This window comes from Saccostrea echinata, unplaced genomic scaffold, assembly GCF_033153115.1.
Source record: "Saccostrea echinata isolate AGI-Se365-2 ecotype Australia unplaced genomic scaffold, CSIRO_AGI_Sech_v1 ptg000012l, whole genome shotgun sequence".
NCBI lineage: Eukaryota > Metazoa > Mollusca > Bivalvia > Ostreida > Ostreidae > Saccostrea > Saccostrea echinata.
Window position 1 is genome coordinate 4,064,482 of NW_026889761.1, and position 26,314 is coordinate 4,090,795.

General features: G+C 32.1%; 2 protein-coding genes and 2 non-coding genes across 4 annotated transcripts in view; 2 read left to right on the forward strand and 2 right to left on the reverse strand.

Annotated features, from left to right (window-relative positions):
• LOC133185803 (uncharacterized) overlaps positions 1–26,314 on the forward strand; it is a 147,588-nt gene that overhangs the window by 113,614 nt on the left and 7,660 nt on the right. The gene's annotated exons all lie outside the window — the stretch shown is intronic.
• Positions 15,401–15,472, reverse strand: Trnad-guc (transfer RNA aspartic acid (anticodon GUC)). Its single transcript has one exon. It is a non-coding gene; the product is annotated as a tRNA-Asp (tRNA).
• On the reverse strand, positions 20,880–20,951 carry Trnad-guc (transfer RNA aspartic acid (anticodon GUC)). Its single transcript has one exon. It is a non-coding gene; the product is annotated as a tRNA-Asp (tRNA).
• LOC133185801 (uncharacterized) lies at positions 22,676–24,013 on the forward strand. Its single transcript, XM_061321091.1, has 3 exons — positions 22,676–22,811; positions 22,911–23,175; positions 23,309–24,013. Exons 1-3 carry the CDS (start codon positions 22,749–22,751, stop codon positions 23,548–23,550), a joined length of 570 nt encoding a protein of 189 aa, XP_061177075.1. The 5' UTR covers positions 22,676–22,748; the 3' UTR covers positions 23,551–24,013.

Sequence of the window (26,314 nt, forward strand, 5' to 3'; positions counted from 1 at the left end):
CTAGTGGTTGATGCTAAGGTATATAATGAAGAATCGGATCCGTCTCTGAATCTGCGTGTAATCTTTCTATGGATGTTTGGAATGGCTGTGATGCTCCACCTAGCGCTGAACATTGCTATTTATTTTGAGTGTCTCCAAAAATATTCATTGAATCTATTTTATTTTGCATTATCTCTCCTAAGCAATTTTGCGTTAATGTGTTTCTTAATCATCCAGCTAAGTATTATAGCCTATTATAGAAGAAACGCATTTAGAAACACTCTAAGTCATTCTATTGCTGTCGTGTTTATTCTCACTGCTAATTTTGCTATATGGTTTAATACGACGGTGAGTACTATTAATGTGTTTGAAATGATGGAAAACAAGACAGTCCCAAAATACAGCAACGAGTCCTTCTGCTTCCGGACATCTAGGATACAAGTGGAACTAGAAAGAAAAATGGAGCAGTTTTTGACACCAGCCAGAATGGAATTTTGTATATTAGCGTCTAGTTTTATCATTTCTCTGTGGACATTGCCTGATGTAAATATAAAAGAGCATCTGGAAGACAGCTATGAGGACCTCAATGATTCCATGCCATTTAATATTCAGTCCCGTAGTAGATTCTCATCAGGACAAGGAAATGTTTCCAGTCGGAGTTTGCTGGTACATTCGAAAAATGGAGTAAATAACTTGACTGGGTCAAATATCGTGTCATTCGTGTTTGGAATCATTTTAAACCTACCATCATTTGTTTCCAATATTTTACTTACTTTTGTGTTTGATTGGGACAGTGAAAAAACAGCAATGTCGCTGTATTTAAGTAAATGTCTGAGTTCGGTCTCAATCATTGTTGTGATATATTTTTGTAGTTACAATCTACAGAAGTTAAAATTTTCATGGAGTAAAGACAAAATGACAGTGAATGATTACATTCTAATACTCAGTTCCTCTGGTATGGTAGCTTATTTCATGTTTGGTCTACTTTCGCCTGATTTGAACCTAGCATTTTTAAGTAGCCGTGTTTTTCTTATAATCGAAACTTACCTTCAATCATATTTTTTGATAAAGATGAAAAGAGCTTCTGTTACCTTCAAATCTTCTCTGATATCGGCTACAGGAGTCTTTCTGGCAATATCAAATCTGATTTATTGGTTCCTGAACGCGTACAATCAAATAACGTTTGTTAAGGGTAGAAAATTAAAGCTTGTGGAATTCGAAGATTGGCTTTACATTGAGAACATCCTGGTTCCTTTAATGACTTTTTACAGGTTTCTCTCAGGAATGAGCGCCTATTCACTGTACAGAAGGTTTAAGCCACATTCTTAACCTCAAAAGAGATCAAAGCTTCCATCTAAAATATAATTCGACTTTTACATGTATTAATATCTTGAACTGAATACCATAGTGAAACAGTAACAAATGTATAAATTAATAAGTAATGCCTCTTAATATGTATACTGTTTTCACTCACGCTTTCATGCTCTCTCTCTCTCTCTCTCTCTCTCTCTCTCTCTCTTTTTATTTATATTATTCTTTTTTGATTCAGTTTTGAATTGAGATGATTTATATATGTTATATGTATGTTGAATAATTATTTTCTGTATTTATATTTTTGTGTTTATTTTAATAATAATGATAAAAACTTTTCTTTATATCATTAGTAAGAGTACATTCTTCTAGATTACCACTTTATTGTTAAGATTTGCTTTAAAAAAATATTTCAACCCATGACTTTGCAAACATTTTTTCTGAAATATTGATATCACATGAAATGAAATCAAATACAAAATTTGACTGAGTTTTCCACAAAACGTTGCTGTCCAGTTAGATACGTATCATATTTGAAAAATGATATTCGAAATCGTTCCTGCAAATACTAAGCACACTTTTACACTTGACTCAGAATTGATGAATATTTGTTTGCGGAAATGTTATGCTTTTAAACACCATCGTAAACGATGCTATTTTCCTCGCTGACTTTGATTGGAGAACCTTTCAGATCAAAACAATATATTTTTTTTAAATAAACATGAATTATAAATAAATATTTAAACTTCAAATGTCTTTGTCTGACTAAAAACTAAACTTTAAATAAGGAAATATCTTTATATCATCACAAAGCTATTTGCTCACCACGTGACAGAACTGCCTTCTCGCTGTGTGTGGCTTAATAATGTACTGCACGGTACTTGCAGACTTAGATTTTTTTTTTTTTGAATACTGATAACGTAAATATCTCTTTTTGTAATCAAGGATCATATAAACATCTAAATATAAAGAATAATTGTCTTTTTTTATGATGATGGTGATAAAACAGTTTTCTTGCGTGATAATTTTATGCATAAACGCCTTCGACGTTTTAGCAGATTATCACGTAAGCAAACTGTCTGATCACATAATAAAAAAAGAGACTAGACAGTTTTTTTCCTTAAATATTAACTGAAGAGGAACGGGAAAAGCCGATAGATACAAATACGATGATGTTACTTAAGTATCAACAATCTTGTTTGACATCAACAATCAAACAGCTTGAAAGGTAGTTGCAAACAAATTGTTTTTGGGTAAAATGTTGACTAGAGTTGTTAATGTAAATTGTTAAGATATATTATTTCTGATCTGTCTACTGATTTCTCCGTTATATCCTTTATATCCCGCTTTTATTCTTGTATTGTTTTATTGAATATTGAGTTTGATTCCTGCTCGTTATCCTCAAATTTGTAAACAAACAACGTTTCCATTGTGTTTATCTCCCTCAGCTGTAGAATATAAATCACGTTTGGCATGCTTGTCTGTCTCCAGCAAAATCGTATCTATGTGAAAACTATAAAAACCTTAAATTGTTTCCCCTGACCAAAGAGTTTTGAAGGTCACTTGGTATTTTTCAATACAATGTGATTGACAAATGTCTTGTTGTCATGACATAACCCTTAAATGATCATCTTGCTCGAAAACCAATTTCCCGAGGTGCACTGCGCACCGTTTATGCCCAGCTTACTGAGGGTGGTATGTTAGGTTGCAGCAGAAGCAGTCTCCCAGTTAAAAATTAAATAGTATACAACGATTGACTTGCGAAATGATGACTTTAAACGAGACTGTTGATATTCTTGTTACATCAACTTGTTTGTCAATAGTTTACCTCGTTGTAGAAATTGTTTGTACGTTGAGCGTACTCTTGCGTCTCGAATCAACTTGGAGACATAAACCCCATATGCAGGTGAAGAGGATATCTTGCTTCATAAGTAAGGGAAGTTGACGATAGAAAAGTTGAAGTCATCACGTTTATCATAAAGCTTTGTTGTCAGGTTACCATTAACGTCTTTTTCTAGTAAAATATCCAGAATGAAACAGATGTGTTAGACTCTGTGGTATCTTTCATTTCAAGTTCACTGGAATGTATCAAGTCGACATATGTATGGAAGTAACTATTGTTAATTGATAATACGTCGTCGATATATCTAAATGTCGAGTTGAAGGCCATAGGCTACAAGCCTTTGAATAAACCCCGTTTCATATAAATACAAAAACAGGTCTGCCAATAACGGGTCGCAATTGGTACCCATGGGAATTCCGACAGATTCTTGGAAGACCTGATCTCAAAAAACTACATAGATATTTCAATCAGAAACTCAAGCATCTTTTGAATATCAATTTCAGAGTACTTGTGTGTACAATCAGAATGTTTTTAACAAAATATATTTTGCAAATGATCAATGACAAGGGAAGTAAATTTACGAGTTCCATTTTTATTGTAAAAGCAGCTGTCTATGGTGTCAAAAAGCCTGGATTTTAATTGATCGAGGGGAATTGTTGTATAAATGTTGGAAAGTTGTACGTTTTGATGTTATTGATTTTGGTAAGATTTTGAAATTTCAAATTTCTAAAATTTCTATCTATTTGTAACAATTTTTGATTAGAGGAATGAAAAATCTTTCAATTGTTTTAATTTTTTACACATTTCTCCAAATGAACCCCCTGCAGACACCATACTGACTGCTTTCGCACTCTCCTCTAGAGTCAAACGCCGCATGCAGTGTAATAAGTATTTTGATATCCTAGTTACCCATTTAATTGCTTATTTCTTTCCATAATCCACTCATCGTTGTCTTATCCTCCTTCAAAGAATAAAAAGTCTTGAAAACAGTTTGTCTTGTCTTTGTGACGTTTAATAATGTGTTTGAAATTTTCAAAGGTGGCATATAATTTTAGCAGACACAAAATATAAATATAAGAAATAAACCAATTTGTAAAGGGAGATAATCCAAATTTCCAGTAAATACAACTTAGACTTAACAGAAAAAATCATGAAAATGGGTCTGAAAACGCTTAAAAATATAAAATTACAACCAAAACTTTTGGTGGAGGTCGGGTGGAAGGATTATCCTTTACAAAAAAAAGGATAAATCTGGAACGCGTTAAAATACATTCCTAGATAAATCAAATAAAATCGATGGAAAAATCGCCAGGGTAAAAGTTGAAACTAAATTGAAAAAACCCAAACGGGTTTAAAATTGGCAAGCACATTGAATGCCTGAAAAACGTACATAGGTCATGCCTATGGTACTGTAAACGCAACAATTTTTAAAATAATGAATTACACACGTAAATGTTGAAACTAAAATGAGAAAAGGCAATGATCTAATAAGCAGAGTTAAGATTTTCTTTCTTTTCTTTTTTTAAATAGTTAATTTACAAAAACTGCAACATTTAAACTTGTTACATGTTCCATATCCAAATGATTTTGGACAAAGGATAAAAGTGACAATCTTGTTCCATTTTCAAGAAAATCTATTTTCTCGCTGAAATTAATTCCCCTTATACTCCTAAATAAATGTACATTCCCTTGTTTGTTCAGATGAACTCCGTCGTATGCAAATTCCTAACTACAATCTCCTTCACGGGGAGAAACAAAATATTTGCCGTGTTCCCAAAACACACAATAAACTAGTGATGGCAATGCACCTCTTAATATTGCATTCGCTCTATCTGCTAAATCATTGTACCTAAAATTAACCTAAGATCTTGGTAAAACTTTGCAAACAATTATTTTCGCAACATTATAGCGGCGATGCATCAATGATATCACAGTTTCAATTTCTGCGGCCAATAATGTAGGATATGTACTGGGAATGATGTCATTCTCCGCAATCATTAAAACAACTACCTCGGGACCTAAAGGGAATGCGTTTTTCCCAGACCAAGATTTACAGAATATCTAATGTCATCACAATTTTCAAGAATTCGTGAAAACGACGCACAATTGAATGTCCAAGAATGACAACCGAGGTTTTGCCCATTGAAGACATGATGAAATAATTCTACTCACCAAATACTTGATAAAATAAATAACCAAGGCTGTAGGTGAGAGAAGAGGCAAAGTGACGCACCGCGTGGCCGGAATTTTAATTGTTAGATTTTGATTGGTCAATCTCTGCCTCTCCTAAGACATGAAATAAAATGACCATTATAATACATCACTATACAATATTTCAGACTTGAACATTCAAGGAGGACATTTATTGATTACAATAAACATTTTAAGTAAAATTAAATTTATTTATTTTCCGAGTTTTTAATTATTACAAACATGAAGAACATAAACACAAAGAAAAAAAGTAGAATTTTTTTCCTCCAAAAAAGTATGGGCATGATTTGTATTTTTTCTATGAAATGTTTACGCCTCAGTTAATATTGTAGTTATTTATCAGTTAAACAATAAAATGCCTCATTTCTACTTGTGACATAATTATATATCAAATACATCATTAATAAATTTTGAAAGTAAAATACTTATTTTCTACGGAATCCATTTAGGACATATCAAAAATATTTCTGAATTCGATATAACGAATTGTCGAATTTGTTATAACGAATTCAATTCATTTTAACAATTTCTTTGAATTCGTTATAACGAATTCAATCTGTTATAACAACTTTATTGAATGCGTGATAACGAATTCAAAATTTATTATAACAAATTAAATTTGTTATAACAAATTAAATTTGTTATAACAATTTCTAAAACTTGTTATAACGAAATAAATTTCTTTAAAACAAATTCCTTACTTTTTTTATAACAAATTAAATTCGTTAAAACGAATTCGACAAATCGTTATATCGAATTCATATATATTTTTTCTATAGGCCCAGATTGTTGAATTTGATTAAACGAATTTAATTCGTTTAAACAAATTTTAGAATTTGTTTAAACGAATTTAATTTGTTATTACAAAGTTTAGAATTCGTTTAAACGAATTTAATTCTTAATAAAAAATTTTTGAATTCGATATATTAAATTTAATAAATTTGTTAGAACAAATTAAATTCTTCATAACAAATTCAAAAAAATGTTATAACGAATTAAATTCGTCATAGCAAATTCGACAATTCGTTATATCGAATTCAAAAGTATTTTTCGATAGGTCCTAAATGGGATTCCGTAATTTTCTTTCGTGGTGCATTAGCAATTGTGTCTAGTGTATAGTTTTAAGATTGGATCTGTTTTTATAAATCACTCTTAAATCTTCCTGACTCTTGGTTAATCCATTGCGCTGCCAAGCACCTTTTGTGATCAAAAACTTGCAAGAATAAGCCTAATGTCCAACCATGCCGATATATTGTCTTACAGGAGTAAAGCATGAAACATGTAAGCAGACAACGACTTTTCTCCTCAATTAATTAATTATTAATTCAATAAGTTAATTTGATATGGGTGTATGCGATCGAGGGATTAGGGTTAGAGTATAAATACCTCTGAGATTGAAACTGTTTTATATTTACCCATGCTCGCATCTCCCTGGCTTTGGGCTAATTCATTTAATTTTTTCCTTACAAAAGGCACTGGAAAGTTTAGTGAAAAAAATTGGATGAATCAGCCTTGGACGTAATGTCGAAAAATGCCGACATTGAGCGCTAAGTTTAGATAATTTATTGGTAAAACCGACTAACAGTTTACTTAAGCTCGATATGGCCTCCTCATGTCCATATTTAGAAGATTTTTTCCTTTCAAATCGATGATATCTACAATTTAATCAACAAACTACTAATAATTAGTTACCACTTGTTTAATCCCTGCATTTCTCAAAAAAAAATCTTGCAAGTTTAGTCCATTTCGTTGTGGGTTCTTTCAGCTAATTCTCTTTTACGGCGAAACACAAGTGACGTAACTCATTAATATTTATGAGATTACTTCAAAAATTGATCATGTGACCACATTCCTAAACAATGGAAAATGGAGTTTGTAGATAGCAACCCGCGATTTAGTAATTATTCTGTACCCGCGGCTTCGTTACAAAACCTGTAAATTCCGTAGTGTCTGGGGTTTTTAATCAAGTGATTTCACTGGTTAATAGATCTGTTATGTGTTAAGTTTCTTGTATCACGCTTCTTTTATTGGTCAAAAAAAATTTATCTTGTAAAATCTTTATTGCAATTATAGATTACCAAAACTTTCATAATTATAAATAATAACTAAAATTTACAGTACACTACTGGTGTCTGCATAATATTTGCCGTTAAAATATTCTATTACTAATAGATGTATGCATTAATTTTAGCAAAGACTAAATTAATAACATGAATTATGATTCAAACATAGATTTCAGACTATGCCATTTTGTATTATCAAAAAATGATGTATATGTACATAAATTAACTTATTAAAATTTAGCGCAATCACCGCGTATGGAGTGGTTGGCGTAGTCATGAATTAGCGCTACACATGTAGCGCTAAAAAATTTATTAAAAAAAAAAAAAAAAAGTTGTACTTATTGTCTATGAGTTAAAGTACAATTTTAATATCTTATTTCTATATAATTTTTAAACATTTTATTAGATTATTGTTGTTCAATTATCGTGTCCATCTGGCTAAAAAAGGAGCCTTAAGGTATTTATTGTGCGGCCGTAGTTTTATTATTGAGCATTTAATTACCGTTTACTATTAATTAAAACAATTAACTTAAGATTTTTATTATTGAGCATTTAATTACCGTTTACTATTAATTAAAAACAATTGACTTCAGATTTTCTAATCCAGGAGGATCAATAATGTGTAATTATATGTTAGAATAGCATTGTGTAACTAATACCGTCTATACGTGATATCTGCATTGTCGAGGTTCACATACAGAGTATGCGGGTCGACACTGTTGAACTAAATGGTCCAAATGACAAAGGCCAATAACCCATTTTATATTAAAATTGTATCTAATTAAAAGTGAATTTGGGGGGAAAATCACATTATACATAGATATATATTTACATACATTTATATATGCCTATTGCCTGGTGAAATAGATGACGACTTAATCGGGTTCGATGTTCCAGGTCTGATAAAATGGCAGATCAAAGTAAGTATAAGGAAAAACATCATATCGTATTCATTTATTAACGGTAATCATGAATTAGCGCATCGCTGTCTGCACTAAAGCCGCTAAAATACGAAGCCCGCTTTTTTAAGTACACATACAGTAATCACTAATATATGTACGTAGTAGGCAGAGGCCTACAGGTGCCCATTCGATTTTTTTCTTCTTAATTATTAATAACATTTTAAAGACGTAAGATTATTTCTTCTTTTCTCGAGGAAGAAAAATTGAAAAACTAAAATTAAGGTTCGCTTTTTGGCTTTTATGTCTAGCCATCTTCATTCATTTTGTTAAGACATAAATGTATAATTGCCTGACCCAACTAAGCATCATCACGACGCAAGTCACATGAAATAATGGCCTCAGAATTGTTTTCACAGATTCACATAGTCCTGTACTAGTGTATTTATTTTGTTTTACTAAAACTGATTAATAACTCTTAAGGTAGGGTTTATCAATCGCATTATTGAAAAACCTACAGTGAACAGATTTTGTGCAGCAGTATCTTTTAACGAGGTATCCATACCAAAAACACTAAATGTTGTTGCTGTCCTAATCCAGGGCATGGTTATATCGTATAGAACGAAAGCTTCTTTCATATTGTTTATCTTATATATTGTTTTTCTCTCTATCTTCTTTTTCGACTTATTTTACTTTAAATTCCTCCAAAGGATCCACGATTTTTATTAATAAAATTCATCTTAAATGAACCCTAACTCCATTAAAACAGGTGTCCTGCTATTCTTGCTGCATTTTTACATAACAAAAAAAAGCAATTCTTCCGCATGGATAAAGACGAACAATGATATTAATTGATTGATTGTATGTTGTTTAACGTCCCAATCGAGAATTTTTCACTCATATAGAGACGTCACCGTACGCCGGTGAAAGGCTTCAAATTTAGACCTATACGCGGCACTCAGGGTCATTGGACAATGTGGGTTTTTTATCGTGCAAACCCTACCATGACACTGTCTTTGATATGATACTTAAATAAACTTAGAAAAGAATGGTGTAATACCTAATGTACAATATCTATGGATTTCTTTTCCTTCAGGCCTAAGCTTATTGTTTTCCACCAAAAAAGATGCATTACATTCGTTTTCAGAGACTTTGTTATTAAGACCTCTTGCATAAAATAATACTTTAATCACGTGTAGTTGATGAATCTGTTATAAATGTACAATAAGACCTGACAGCTTCTAGATCAAACAAAAAAGTTTTGTTAATCTTGTTAGTCCCATGAATAATATTGAGTTCGTGAACTAAAAGAATAATATACCGTGAGAATTTATTAGATCTACAATTCACTTTGTTTGAGCTGAACAAGGGGGATGTTTTAAATAGCTCCAACTCTTCCTTTCCTGCATTTCGAACAGTGGGATTTTCAAAAATCAAATTTTGATTTTATGTTATGAAATGCATTTAAAAAACTGGAAGGGCTAAATGAAAATAATCAGGGTTTTATGGGTTTTTCCCTATTAATTGTAGTATTGTTTGTATGGGAAGGAATGCTAACAATGAATCACCAATCTTTATTGCGTATATTTGATATCCTATAGTGCCTTTTATTTTGATGGTTTTGTAAAATAAATTATACTTCTAACACATTTTCACGAAGAATGGTTAGATTAATGTGCTTGTTTAAGTGTTATATATTTAAAACAAATTAATAAACTCATATCAGAGTAGTCTTACAAACATTTTCAAAAAAGCATAGCAATATAAATAAAAATTAATTTATTTTTCTATGCATGGTTATCAAGATGGTTGATATGTGTCGACTTATTTTAAGCAAACCACGGGAAAGAATATAGACAAAAGAAATTTAAAAGACATTTGATATTTGTCTAGATGAGGAAAAATCTCCTTCTAAATGGGGCTATATAAAGACAATAAAGTTCTAAAGAGAAGAGGGAAGCTAACACTAAGGCTGGTGGATTAAACAAGGAAAAGGTAACTACACTGAAAAGAGATAGTTATATATCAACCCAACCACTGCTTATATTGTGGGAAAATTTTATTATATCTGAAATGGCAGGAAGACTACTTTTACGGCCGATATTTCCGAAAACCATCGGAGGAAATCATAGTGAAGGGCAAGTTACATCAAAATTGTTCTTATCTCATGTGATTGCAGGCATCCTTGTTATTTATGGAGTATTATTTGCTGGAGAGCCTATGGGTGATACGTTCGCTGTAGGAAAATGGACCGTGTTTACGGTATGTGTCATCTTTGGCTTGCTGTCCCTTGTGTTTTTACTGATTTCAAGTTGTCGTAGAAGGAATGCTACTAACGTGAGAAGTACAAATGAAGATCCTTCTATAAATCTACAGTTACTGTTCTTGTGGATATTTGGATTGGCCAACATGATCTTTCTGAGCGTAAACATAGCTGTTTATGTGGACTGCTTGATGAAAACAACCAAAGATTTAGCTCTTAATTTATTTTTGGTATTTGCTAATGTACTTTACATGCTATTTATACTGTTACAAATACTACTCCTCACACATAACAAAGCAACACAAATGCAATTGACAATATATCTTCATTTTTCAATTGTCTGTGTCCTAGCAGCAAACTTCTCCATATGGTATAGCTCAACTATCTACACTTTGTTTGAACATAAGAACAGAACAGAGATTCGAAACAACTACTCTTGCTTCCAAAATTCTGAAATAGAGAAAACTTTGAGAAGAAAGATATCTGACGTGTTCTTGCCACCACAGTTAGAATTCTGCATTCTTGCAGCTACTCTTCTCATTTCAATGTGGCAAAATGCTAACAAGTTCCGAAGAATACGATCCAGTGATACATACATTGAGCTTACTCACTTTAATTCTGAAAGTAGATCCAGAGCCGTTTCTAAAAGTCCTGATGGCGCTTACATAGTTGCTCTTATAATTGGAATTTTTCTCAATGTTCCAATATTAACCTCAACTGTTCTCTTAGATTTTGTGTATGAATGGAAAAATGAGAATGTACTCATTATCTTAGACTTCAGTGAAATTCTATGTGCATTCAGTAGCTGTGTTATCGTGTACGTGTGCTGGCACAGAATCAAAGGATATTTTTGGTATTCCATAAGACCTTTAACTATACAAGAGTATATTCTGATTATAAGTTCTATGGGAATAATGGCATATTTTACAATGGGATTTCTTGCAGGACTCTCTGGCTTCACTCTCTCAAAGTCAACCATTGCCAGTCGTGTGTTTGGAATGATGGAAACATTTCTTCAGACATTACTTTTGATCCAATCTTCTCGATATAAAGTTCAAGGAAACGGATCAAAATTAGTTTCCGTATGTGCAATGATTCTCGTCATCACAAATCTGTCTTACTGGTTTCAGAATTCTTACAACAGAAATATAATAACAAAATCTCGATACACCGGATACACTGACCGTTACCTTGTAGAGACAATACTTGTGCCTCTTTTGATATTTTATAGGTTTTTCTCCGGAATGAGTGCGTATTCTATATACAAAAGATTCAGGCTTCAAGAATGATTTTAATTTAAAATGGACTAGCAGTTTATCAAACTATGTAATCTTTATTCGAATAGTTAGGCATTGCTATGTTAATACATTGTTAATTTTGGTAATCTTATAATCGGTATAATAAGTTCAAAAACGGACGTTTTATAAGTATCGTTACTCATCAACCCCGATAGAAAGAAAAGTACATTAAAGAATCTTATTCAGCTCATACATGTATGATATAAAGCTAAGTGGTTATTATGTGTGATATAGAAGTGTATATACAATCTTTTATCATATACTTAGTAGTAAATACACCGATTCTGCACTGTGCGATACGGGTGACGTCACAATACCCCATATCATATCTGCTTCCAGTTTGTATCACTTCATGAGAATACTTTAGCACTCAGTATCTTGAGAAACAAAATATTTTTATGTCGAGATAAGAAAAAATGCTACAGAGACTACAGAGGACTGTGGTCTCGATGAAGTAATGTGTTTATTGCTTACTTTTATATGCTCATTCCTTAAGTAAAAATAAAATAAATCGGTATCTATTCCAAAGATAATGCAGCTAAATTGATAGAATTTAAAAAAAAAACAAAATAAAAAAAGAAAGAAAGAAAAGAAAAGAACAAGAAGACTGAGAAAGTATCATAGTTCATAGTGCATTTAAAGTTAAATGTTTCGAAACATTTCAAAACAGAAAAAGTATCCCTTGGTCATAATAAAAGAGAAAAAAATTGAGTTTATCTATCAAGTGACAGTGTTGAAGAAAGAGATTCAAAATCAGACTTAAATGTACTTTGTCATATCGAACAGTTATACTCACATCTAATTATACAAGGATACTTTCTTCAAGTAAACTAATTGGTGACAGAACACTAAATTTTGTTTAATTAACTAAAATTCTAGCTGTACATGTGGATATTAAATCCATCCTGAGAATGTATTGTATTTTATCAAATAAAACTAACAATGTGATTTTATTTGAATTATTTTCTTGGCATATCTATACATATATAGATCTGAAATAAGATGTATGCTTTGTATAACAAAGTTGTCACGTTTACTTCTGCAACAGCAAATTTCAAATATCAACTTGTTCATGTCTTTCATGGCTCAAGAACGCGGAAGTAGATTTATTGGCATGGAGGAAACTTTCTCCTAAAGGTGAGAATCAGAAATTCCTTCCGCTGTTCTTATTCATTTGAATCAACTCAACTTTGTCTAAAATCATTAAAACAACATTGAGAATGAGACTTAATAATAAAAGTGAAATAAAATTATAAATGTTTGTACTCAAAATATTGTTAAGAGGCATGTGGTCTACAAATCTTTTAATATTTCTGGGTAATGAATATTAAACTTACCACAGTACGAAACGTTATATATTAAACTCATTACAGTGCCAAATATTAAACAAGGTCTTGTTTTTGAAGAGGTTCAAAACGAAAAACCAAAGGCTGTTACATTCTGTCTGATCAATACATAGGGCTCACGGCGGTTATGACCGGTACGCAGGGGATGATTTCTCCTCGTAGACACCTAAGCCCACCTCTAGAGTTTCCAGGAGTTCGTGTATTTTGTGCCCTGCTCAAAATTTTGTACTGTTTGTAAAAAAAAATGAGATACACAAGTATTGTGTATTCGTTATTTTTTTTATATATATATAATTTTTCAAAGTCTTAAAGAAATCCTTAACTGTATTTTACCGTATTAGCAAAAAATTTAGCAAGGATTCAATTTTGGCATTTTAGCGGAGGTGTTGAGATCGCTAAAATTAAATTTCGCTAACAATTTATTCCGCATTAGAATGTTACAGTTATCTTTCTATGCACCATACAATCGCTAAAATTACTTCTCACTAAAATTAAATACTGATTTTTAAGTACAAATCGCTAAATTTGCGTCTCGCTAAAAATTCCACTTATACGGTATTTCATATACAATATATCTGTGTAAAACAGAATAGTGTGAAAAGACACATATTAAAAAGGGGTTGATTAATTAAAGAAGTACTTAAAAGTTTTCTTTGTTATCCCTATCAGAATCTCAAAATACCAATCTTGTCAAAACTATTGAATACTGTTCGTTATCTCCATATATTTCATGTTTGCCCAGAATAAAAAAGAAAAAAACAAATAAAGTATAACTTAACTTCATTAAGAACCGAATTTTTCAGATTTAGTTTTCGATCACTTCTGAATCGTAGATGTCCTAATTAATAATGAACTGAAGTGTTTAATGATGAAATATGAAGATAACGAACAGTAATCAAGCTAGAACAATACAAATCGGGAGCAGGGCAAACACGGACAGCTAAAAAAAACATAAGAGGTGGGATCAGGTGATATGTAGCAAGAACTACATGTATTTGCTAGAACGGCTTTAACCAAATACAGGGTACCGTGTACTTGTGTAAAATATAATCATCAACTAGGATGTATTACACATGAAGTGTGGAACAAAAAAAAATATATTAGCAAAGTGGAATAATTCAAATGTACTGTAATCTTTGAACAATGTTTTTATCGTTGAGTTACCCTACGTTAACCTAATCAGAAAATAATGTATTTTGTCGAAAAATAAAGCAGCATAAAAATGACCCGTTTAAAACACAGGTTAACTCATTCTTCAAGCAATATACATGTTTAAAGTGGTTACTATGGGAAAAAATGAAATATATGTAGATAACGAACAGAATTTAAGCACAAAAGTCCATTAAACAATACAAATTTTGGAGCAGAGCAAACATGGACCTCGAAAACATCAAAGGTTGGATCAGTTGCCATGGAGGAGTGAGCATCCCCTGCCTACCGGTCACACCCACCGTCATGATAGGGAAATAACGGCCAAACAATTAGTATGAAAAACGTCAGTCAGCATTTGACTTAATGATAAATTGTATTTGCTGACAAGGTCATTGTATCGACCTTAGAACTTACAGAATGACGACTTTAAACGAGCCTGCTGATATTCTTGTTTCAACAACTTGTCTGCAAATAATTGGAATCATTTTAGTTCGTGGCAAATTAAAAAAAATCAGGTTAGGCATATTGGAGGTTGATTTTACAGACAAACGTTTCGATTTGTCCGTTTGTTCCTCTGTTTGTTGACCGTTCACGGTAGCTCAGTCGGTAGAGCGCTCGCTTCGTGATCGGGAGGTCGTGAGTTCGAATCTCGGCCGCGACAGACCTAAGTCGATAAAAAATAGGTAGCAACTGTTCCTTCGCCATGCGCTCGGCACTTTGAAGTGAAAGTTGCGGGTCTTTCGGATGAGACCTTAAAAACCGAGGCCCCGTGTCACGGCAGGCGTTGGCACGATAAAGATCCCTCACTGCTCAATGGCCCTGAGTGCCGAGTAAAGGTCAAAATTTGAAGCCCTTCACCGGTATATGGTGACGTCTCTATATGAGTGAAAAATTCTCGAATGGGACGTAAAACAATATACAATCAATCAATCAATCTCTGTTTGTTTAACGTCCTTTTCGAGAATTTTTCACTCATATTGAGACCCCACCACTTGCCGGTGGAGGGCTGAACATAAATCATAAAAAAAAATTCTCCTCTCCGGCGGGGAATCGAACCCCGGTCTCCCGCGTGACAGGCGGGGATACTTACCACTATACTACCGAGGAGTTCTTTATCTCTATAACACAACATTGTCCAATACAATGGTGATCTTATGTGATAATAAAATATGATAATTCATTCATTGCCACTTTTATTTGAATATTTTTTTCTAATTAATTCGTGACAAACATTAAGAAGTTATATCGGACCTTATTTAATGCGATGAATGACTGGAAATGATATTCTTTCTGCAATGAAACTTAGTTTACCTATACCGACAAAACTTTTGACATCACACTGGGGATATTTCGTATAATATTAGTAATTTGCTTATGCACATTTTTAAATTTCTATATAGCAAGAAAGAAAATTAGCAAAAGTTGACAGAAAAGATAGCCAATATGTTTAGCATAAGAAGTGGGGCAATAAATGTAACAATAATGACAGAGAACGGGTGTTACAGCAGGTCATGAAATCACGTTATGTCCTACCAACTAAAGAAACTTTGATGGTTAATTAAAACTGAAAATGTACATGTTTAACACATGAAGAGGGGCGATAAAAATGATATTGTTGACTGAGATAGGAGAAGGATTTCTGAGATTTGGAAAGGGAAATGATCCTTCATTATTTAATTTTCATTTGAAAGTTACTTTGAATAAAGAATTCGAGTGAGGTACTATAGTATTCAGTTTTGGAGGTCTGCTATAATAAATACAGTTTTTTTTATGTTGGATAAAAATCAATAATCTCTTTGTTTATTTGTTTTCACCAATCTGAGTCCAGTTAAACATTCATTAAGGACTAGAAAAAGTTAACGATAAAAACTTAGAGAAAATATTTTATTCCAAGGCCTTTACAGAGAAGAAACCGTAAACATGTCTCTCAGAATAATATAGTGAATACATCGGCCAGTGACACGAATCCCTAAACAAAATAAAAAGTTTGTTCAGTACGAGTAGTTTATTAAGACAGTGTAACATACAAATTCTCACATGTGACAATATGGACAAAATTAAACAGATGACTCGTTCATGCTGTAAAATCTACTTTGTTAACTACGTGTTTTAGCTTTAAAAAATTAAATGTATCAAAGATAGAACTCACAGTGTATTTTTTTTCAGAAAGTTACAGTATCTTCTTGTAGATTTAGTGCGAATTAAATTCTAATAGATAAGTCTTATCATTCAGAATACCATAATGCACTGATTCCTTACCAAACAAAAATAAAAACACAACTTTCATAGGGTTAACAAGAAATTTTTAAATTCTTGTAGTGCTTAGGAACTGTCACAAATTAATTTTTAAAAAAAAAATGCTATAGTTGAACAAGAAACTACCTATAATTATTTTACTTCACTAACTAGTCGCCCGCGTGGCGCAGTGGTTAGAGCGTTTGCTCTAGAGTCGCTGAGTAAGGCGTTGATCCTTACGTAGCTCAGGTTCGAATCCACGGTTCCTTCGGATAATAGTTATTGCATCATACTGTAAGGCTAGAGAAAACATATAGTAGGTGGCGCTCCATGGGACGTAAATACCAAAACAAGCGAGATCTCAAAAAGACATCTAAATATTTTAGTCATTATGATTATCACTCCGTAAGAACAATTGCACAGACAATCGTACTGAATTCTATCGGCAGTGTGTGGATGACATGCTAGTGTGTAGACATCCTTGAATTGGTCGCTACAGATATAACATTATAACTGATATAATATTACACACTTGCTCAGACTGCGTATAGTCAATGTCTACTCTAAGCCTAAATAAGACTCAGGATACTCTGTTTCTATCAAAGGAAAGAGTCCAAGGGAATTCATTGGAAGTATCCCTTCAAGTTACAGAATGTTTTATAATGACATTGTATATTAGTTTAAATGGTTATCTCAGACGACGATGCGGTAAATTCACAGAAGTACACATCTTTATCTTCAAAACCTCCATAACGCGGCGCAATATGTGCTGATATGTATATGTTTGTCTCCTAAGGAAATTATAATGACCAATTAAACTGATAACGTTTAAACAAGGTTCTAAATCAAAGGAAGTGGCCAATGATGTCAAAGCTTAGTTTTGTGTTTGATGACAAATTCAGGGGTAGTGGAATGTCCCTGAGCCCGGAGATAGAACCACCGGTCTGGACGTTGTTATATTAAATTTGGCAAACCTTTCAATCACTGATCCAGTTTTTAATTAGACAAAGCTCTTCAACACTGGTCAGATCCTATAAAATGCCTCTTCCCTTGAGAACTTTGCAATCAATAAACTGTAATTTTCACAAGTTCATGTTCACGGATTAAATATTGTTTAGAGGGGGAAAATTCTACATAAGAAATAGGCGTAGTTAAATAAAGTTGATTTCCTAACATTGTAAATTCGTAATCAAACGAATTATACATGACTGCCCATTAAATTGTTTGACAGGCCCATAGAAAACAATTTTAGTTGGAGGAGAAGGGGGCACAATCTAACAGAAATTCTTCGACATGACGAAAAAAGTCATTAGACATTCCTACGGGCCTATTTTATACTAAAGGATTTAAACTACGGAATGATCCGTCTTCCTGATCAATACACAGGGCTCACGGCGGGTGTGAACGGTCAAAAGGGGATGCGTGCTTCTTCTAGGCACCTGATCCCACCTCTGGAATTTCCGAGGGTCTGTGTTTTATGCTATGTTCACAGATTTGTATTGTTTGTACATTTCTAAGATTGATCACTTCGTATTTTCCCTTTTTTTTTCCTGTTAAAGCGGCAAAACTGAATGACGACGGAAAATATACTTTTAAGCAGCTGAAATCTGTTTCGATCATATTAAACAATACGCAAATTATTCTTCGAATTGAACTATGTATGGGTGACGGGAGAAAAAGATTATCTTGATGATTAAGAATAAATTGTTTTTTCGGAATTCGCAAACAGATTTCTCATCTTTCGCTTTAAACATTGATTTTCCATCTTGTTATGACGAGTGATAAGCTTCCCATTCTTACAAGTGACTTGTAACATGTAATTTAAATGTCTGATAAGTGCTTTAACTGTCTGGTAGACAGAGGACATTAGATATGATCATGTCAAAAGGTAATGAAAACGAGTGTTAAAATCCTTCGAACGAGCAGTCGCGGAAATTTTGGACACCTCAAAAGCTTGGCGATACCAGTAATTAAGTTATGTTACTGGATTTCTGTATCATTTAATTTTGATTCAGGATCGTCATTGAACACTTAACCTTAACCCAGGGAACAGTTCATTTTACAAGCCTCAGTAAGAATAAACAAGGCTTAAAGAGTTTACAGATAATGTTTTGATAAATATATTATTAAAATGTCCTCTCAAAGTGTCATAAACATGTCTTTCAGAGTTATGTTTTGACATACCTCGGACATTGACACTGCCTGTTCAAAAAACATAAGAAGTCTGATCAATATGTATACCAATTATATAAATGAAGTTATATGCCATTTACAAAACTTCTAAAATATTGACACTATTACTGAAATAGGAAGAAAACAGATCACTGCTAACATTTAAGAAATACTTTGTTCACAAAGCTTACTTAAAAGTTTTCGTCAACATAACTTTGACAGTTTTTCTTCAAAGCATATTGTACAAATTAAGTGTAAACACAACAACTAGGCTACTTAATCTTATACAGGGTCACTCAAACCAAAGCAGAAATGGTCTGTGTATGAAAAAAGTCAGCCAACATTCGACAGAATGCATATGCAGACAGAATTGATGATATCCATATTACATTAATTTTGTCAATTACCAGCCTCGGTTTAGAAATTATCGTAAGTAAAACATCTGAGAGACATAGACACCAAATGCAGACGATTATGGTATAATGCTACATAACTAAGGAACGTTGATGATAGAAAAGGTTGATATCATCCTGTTTATCGTAGAGTTTAGCTACTAATTTGCATAAATATCTATCTCTAGAAAATATCCAGATTTGAAACAGATGTGTGTCGGAGTCTCTGGCTTCTTTAATTGAGTTTAATAGAATATTTCGATTTGACATATGAATGAAAATATACATTGTTAATAGATAAAACGTTGTCAATATACTTATCTTTCGAATTCAAGGCCACAAGAGACCTTTTCTTTTCGTGTAGAATTTTTTTAAATAAATTTTGTTTTTTAACGTAGCACAAAACATGTCTGCTAATAAAGAGACACAGTACACATTCCGACAAATTGTTCTGGTCCCCAAAGACCCATGGACTTAGGCAATAGAAACTCCAGCATCTTTGTTATATCTACTTCAGAATACTTAAGCCAAAAATCAAAAATACTTTCGAGTGACTATCATATCTCTTTTTCCGAGTACCGTTTTTATTGGAGAAGCCGTTATCTATAATCGAAGATGAATTAAGTTTCCTTTATAATTGATAAAGTTTAGTGATTTCAAATTCTCTAAACGATCTTTGGGGTTTTAAGTATTCACTTATAAGTGAATAAAGTTTAGTGATTTCAAATTCTCTAAACGATCTTTAGGGGTTTTAAGTATTCACTTATAAGTGAATAAAGTTTAGTGATTTCAAATTTTCTAAACGATCTTTGGGGTTTTTAAGTATTCATATTTGATTAGCACTAATCGGAAAGTTTTTCCTTCACTATTAATATTTTCATGAGCAATATAGATTGAGGCTAAGTCGAACTTTTTCTGGATCCCGGTATGCCTCTTTTCGACTTTAGGAACATTTGAAATCCTGTTAGGATTTTTTTAAAACATTGAAAATTTAGAAAACTGACACTTACAAAATGTTGAAGAATCTCGTACTTTGAAAGAGAACTGCGAATGTAATAAGCTTAACTAAAAATGTGTATTCGGAAATGGTTCCTTATCGTTTTCTGTTGGTTAAATGATTAAGTTTTCTCTTGAAAGGGCGTTAATCTGAGATTTAAATGTCACAATGAGGGATAGAATCGCCTCACACAGGAGGAAAACATTAGATAAGGTCATAAGGGTCATAAGGTACAAATAAGGGAAGTCTGTAATGATTTGGGGGGACCGAAATTTGTAGAGCAGTCACAGAGGTCTGTGAAATATTAATATCCTAGTCTGTATCCAGAAGTACCTATATACCTGGGGACAATAACAAGTGACATTAGTTCAGTGTATAACATACGTCGGGAAAAGTAAACAAGTTTAAGGCTTACAGAAAAAAAACCCTTATTTATTACAATCCAGTTCTGTAAAGAAATAGTTTAATGAATCTGTTAATACATATCGAAAGAAATTTAAATGTTGTTTAGTGAAATGTTTTGGCGTACATAATTTTAAAAAAAAAACTTGTTAAATTAAAATTGCTTTTTTCTCTCTTTCTTGTTACATGTATATGTCTTTCATATTCTCGTGACAGAGTAAAAAAGTTTTGTTTTTTTTTTTTTTTGTTTTTTTTTTTTAATATAAAAAATATCATATTTGAGTAAAGAAATTTTTTGGAGATAAAAATGAAACTCCTCCCCGGCGGGGAATCGAACCCCGGTCTCCCGCGTGACAGGCGGGGATACTTACCACTATACTACCGAGGAATTGATTAAATTTGTACAACTTCAGATAGACATGAAATGGGAAACCCGTATGATAATAATATGTAAATATCCAACCTTCGAACAACGTGGTACATGACGGACAGATTTTTCACATATCTTTGCAAGTGTAAATTTTTCTTTACAATTAAAAGAAATAAAGTTCTAAGATTTAAAATGATATTTAAATTTCACTCATTTCAATGTCAGTGAAGATTGAAAAGTTGAGAAGTCTGCAGAAGTATTTTATTGTATATGTAAAAGATTCCATAATGATCGCAATAATTATAAAAGTCCTTATATGGTATAATGTTATTTTCATTTTTAATCTTAATATTTTTTCATATGATTTATAATATATTGCTTGACAGTCAAATTCCGATATTAATTGCACTGATTGAAAGATTATGCTCCTAAAAATGTTGATCAATATAAATAATTCAAAAATGTTCAAACATATCATATAATAAATATTATTTATATGCCATTGAAGTCTAAAACCTTAAGAAGAATAACATGTTTCCTGGATTCTGGATATTCTTTCCAAAGATTGTGTAACATTGAAATCATTTCCATTGAGCTTTTTTTTAATTCTATATATTTAAAAAACTCAAATTCTCTTGTTTGAAATTTAACATTTTTTTTAATATATAAATGTATTTCTAGATTTGTGTTTTCTCCACATTTTATAGACCATGCACTGGTATCTCTCATTGCAATGACAAATTAAAAGTATCTAATGGATTCTCTAGTACTTTCATGCGTTTCCGTTTTAAATCAGTGTATTTGTCATAATCCCATAATTGGTTGTTGTTTTCCCGGTCTTTGTACGGGTGAGTAAGACACAGCGTAAATTTATAAATAAGAGATTCAGTGTTATTTGTTAAACCTACATTGATGCGTCATATTTCCATTCATATATTTATCTAGATGATATGTTAATTAATTTGTGGTTTTACCTGTCATGTTTTAATACATGTGGTTTATATGTGTTTGCATTTAAGTAAATTGATTAGATATTGAAGTCAAGGTCTTATTGTTATTCTTTAAGCTATGATTTGAATACAGACTCCTTATTTATTCGTGTGTATTATTATTTTAATGAGTATCTTGCTGTCTCAATAAATAAATACTGAATTAAAATACAAGTAAGACCAATATAAAATTGTAATTTCACAATTCAAAATGGCATGATTTATTGGAAAGCTTGTACTTTTACTTTATTTTATATCATCTTACTTTTTTTTAATTTTATTTATTTTCAAATTGTTTTATTTATTTATTTATCTATTTATTTATTTATTTATTTATGTTTTGTTTTTGATTCAAAAACAAGTGCTTTTTAAGGATCATATCTAACACCTAAACAGAATTGTGTCAAACAACAGTTTTAAAATTACCATTACACATACTTCATAATTCGTTAAATAAGATAGTCACTAATGGCCTAAAATGAACATTTGAAATAACCGGAAGACTTTTGACACGTCTGTCTGTCTTTATAAGTTTTCAGAGTTTAAGCAAATCGAAAATCTGATAGTGAATAGCCATGTGTGTTTGTACGGTTATAACATCTTGTTTGTTTTCATTTTTTAAAATGACGTTCATTATGTAAATTTCTATGTTGTGGTGCGTGTCACTGCTGTAGGCAGACAGCCGTCACGTGATTCAGATAATAGGTAACTTACACCTGTCAATCAGGAAACCAGTCACAATACCTTTATAAATCTTCTCAGGGGATCACCATCACATTAAGGAATTAAACTGGCTAGTTTTTACATTACCTTAATATATCTGAAAATGGAACGAAAATCCTCAATAGACAGAATAACGCAAGCATTATCCATGCTTAAAGCTGATCTGGTAAGTAATAGTTTTCTGTGCTTAATTTGTATCATATTTTAGTATGAATTATATTTAACTTATGCAGTGGTTGACAGATAAATTTTAATCATGTTACAGATGGAGATGAGGAGTCAAGATGTAAAACTAATGAGACAGTTGATCTCTATAAACACCGCCATCAGCAACATAACGAACAACAGAGACAGGAACCCGGTCATGAGGAGCGCGAGCTTTGGTTCCATGAAGCGTCCAAACCTGGATAGAATCAATAAGAGAAGCGCTGATATCGTCTGTAACCTAAAGAACCCCCTCGTCAGACACAGGAGTGCTCCTCTAGTGGGGGAACTAAGAAGAAGTGAAGCTTTTGACCATAGTTTTGATGGTGAGCAATATCAATAAATTCAATCCTGATGGTAGTCATAAGATATTAAGATGAACAACTTTGGAAAGATTTCAGTTAATGTATGATGCTCTTGAATTACTCAGTTTATGCAATGTTCATATTTTCTTTCCAGATTCTCTGGAAGAATTGAGTGGATCGCCCTTTGAGTCTGAGAGTGATCTGGAATCTTTGTCTGGGTCCTCTACGTCTTTGTCCCCGGAAGTGTACAGAAATTGTCACCTGTCCTACATGAGACCTCTCCCGGAAGAGGACGATGTAGACGAGAAAAAATATCACGGAATTCTAATGAAGAACATCAAACTATGGAAGTACTCACAAGAGTCTGTTGATAGCTCCTTCTCAAACGGTTCATGATAGTGTAGAATTTATAAATAAACTCTGGGATGATCCGTGGGTTTTTATCTACAATTTATAAACACTGCCTTCCCTAGTGGCGCATGATATTCTGCGATTATTTCATATTTTCTTTTCAGTTTCATTTCAAGAGCACACCAAACATCATTAACATTGCATGAGGAGTCTATTGAAATCATTAAAACAAAAAGGTTCCTTTTCGAAGATAGAAGGGACACTTAAGGGACAGTGTTTATGGAGCTACACAAGACTCATTTACATCCAATTTCATTTGTATTCCAGAAGTGACGAGTTTGTCTCTGTAATTGTTTATGACGCACATATTTCCATTTGATTTTTAAATTCCGACGTATGTAATTAATAACAACTATATTTGCATTTTAGATTATGGTGCTTATATTTATTCATTTTTTTTAATACTTTACATTTGTTGATATTTACCATACTTGTTATTAGTTTAAAATAAAATCCTTTAAAATCTAAATATTTACTAATGTCTCATTACTTGGTACGCTTTGTCGGCGTAAAAGGTTTTTTAATGCAGGGATTATCGATAAATTCTGCTGTAGCTATGACAGATAGTGAAATATCCAGGTCTTATTTAATAAAAAGTAACATTAACGAGGCTGTTTCTCGGGAACACAGACATTATACCTTTGATAATGAACACATCCTGATTTCTACTAAAGGGAAATTCTCTGAATTATCTATATCTTTCCTCACCAAGGGAATTTCGAAGTTTAAAAAACTTTAAGTTTGATTTATCCGACTGAAATGAAAGTTTATTCAATCCAGAATAATATACTTCAACTTGTTTTTCGATCTTTTTTTAAAAATAAAATTTACAAACAGTCATTATCGTTCATCCCAAACCTGTGGATTTTCACTTAAAGTATAGTAGTAGTGATATATACTGAAAATTCTGAGATTAGATACAAGGGATCTTACTGATGCCTTGTTGTTAATCTGTCCGTGAATCACGACTCTTGTCTAATAGTATCTTACTCAGGAAGTCCTTTTAAACACGTTTATCCTTTAAGGTGAGAGTTCAGCAGGTGTGAATATTATTACTATCTCGTTGTTTTCTCATGTCATGATATTTTTATATGTTTTTCTTAAGTCCTTTTATGATGTTCAATTTTTCCTGGATGATCGAAGATAATATATCGTTGTAATCTTAATGCAATTGAACCCATTCCCTTTCTTTCCCGATAACGGACTTTTTAAAATTTAATGACGACTCTATCTTTCTTTACATTACTATTTTGTTGATATAATTGTGTCCTTTTTCCTCTTCATTTTTAAATATTTAAACACTGATTAATTTCTACACTTATCCATTACCGCCGATAGGAAAATTGATCAGATAAATACATATAGTTTGAAATTGACGTCTTCATTTAATTGAATTTCTACCTTCTAACAGATTCATTGTACGTAAAATCCTGACAACCTAAATGAGGAAGCCACACACCGCGACCTTTTCCTGTGAAGTTATTTTACTAAACGTTACCTTTTTCAGTACGTTTTAAACATAGATATTACTACACGTCTCACTAGAAGTGATGATATGTGGATGAAATGACCGCATCTTGGCCAGTTAACCAAATACAAACCACTCTCGATTGATGTGAACAAGAAATGACGAATATAGGGACTTAGTCTTATAGCCAGTTAACCAAGTCAAAATATCAATCGATTTGATGTGAATAAGAAATGACGAATGACTTGTCTTACGTAATTGTCGAAAGGCATAAATGTAAGATTAAGGAATGGAAAAGGATGGATTTTATTTTTAAAAAATGGGTAACAATTTTGGATTAGTTTCTGAAAATAAAGAATAATATGTCAACTTAAGATATTGAAAATTAAATCCGTCATTAGTAACATTATAATTTAACCAACACCAACACAAAACTAACACTGCAAAAGATGAAGCAGTTAACACATACAAGACAGATGAACATTAATTAATCAAAAGGCACCAATCTTTAGTTTGAAAGATTAATTACCCATTAGGATTTCCAGCATGCTATGAATCATACAAGGTTCCTTTTATATCTTTAAATTAAAAAGAAGTGTTCTCTTTCATTTTAAAACAGGGATAGATTAAAAAATATTACAGAAAAGGAAGATTGATTTCTATCAGAGGTACATGTAAAATGGTGATTCTCTCTGATCAATCTTAAAAAGAATATCCTTACTTTGAGGTCGGTTGGTACAGACAGTCCTAAATCACTGTGCCCCTGATCTCTTAAATTCAATACTCCATATCTAAATATCAAACAATATCTTCTACAAATACTGATGTGATACAATCAAAGAGAGGATTTATCAAAAATTTAAAGGCATTCAATGATTTTTAAATTTTCTCATTATATTACATCTTTGGTTATTCATTCACATTTGAATCCATACAATTTCAAATTAAAGATGAATCAGCAAATAGTTAACTTTTTATATGACAGATTAGTTCCATATTATTTTCATCAATGTACAAACAAAACAAGCAAACTTTATCTTTTTAAACCTATATTTGTGTGATTTGATTTTATGCATTGCTTCTCCGATTAAATGGACAAGCTTTAACAATATAAATCATTTGTCAGGACCAGTTGCACCTGTCGGTAATATTAATACATGTGCAATATAAATCCTTAATTAACATGTGATAAATTAACTGAATGACCTTATCTTTATTTTTAAAAAATATTACGCTGTTTATTCAGCACTAATGGATCAGTTACAGAATATTTCAGAAAGA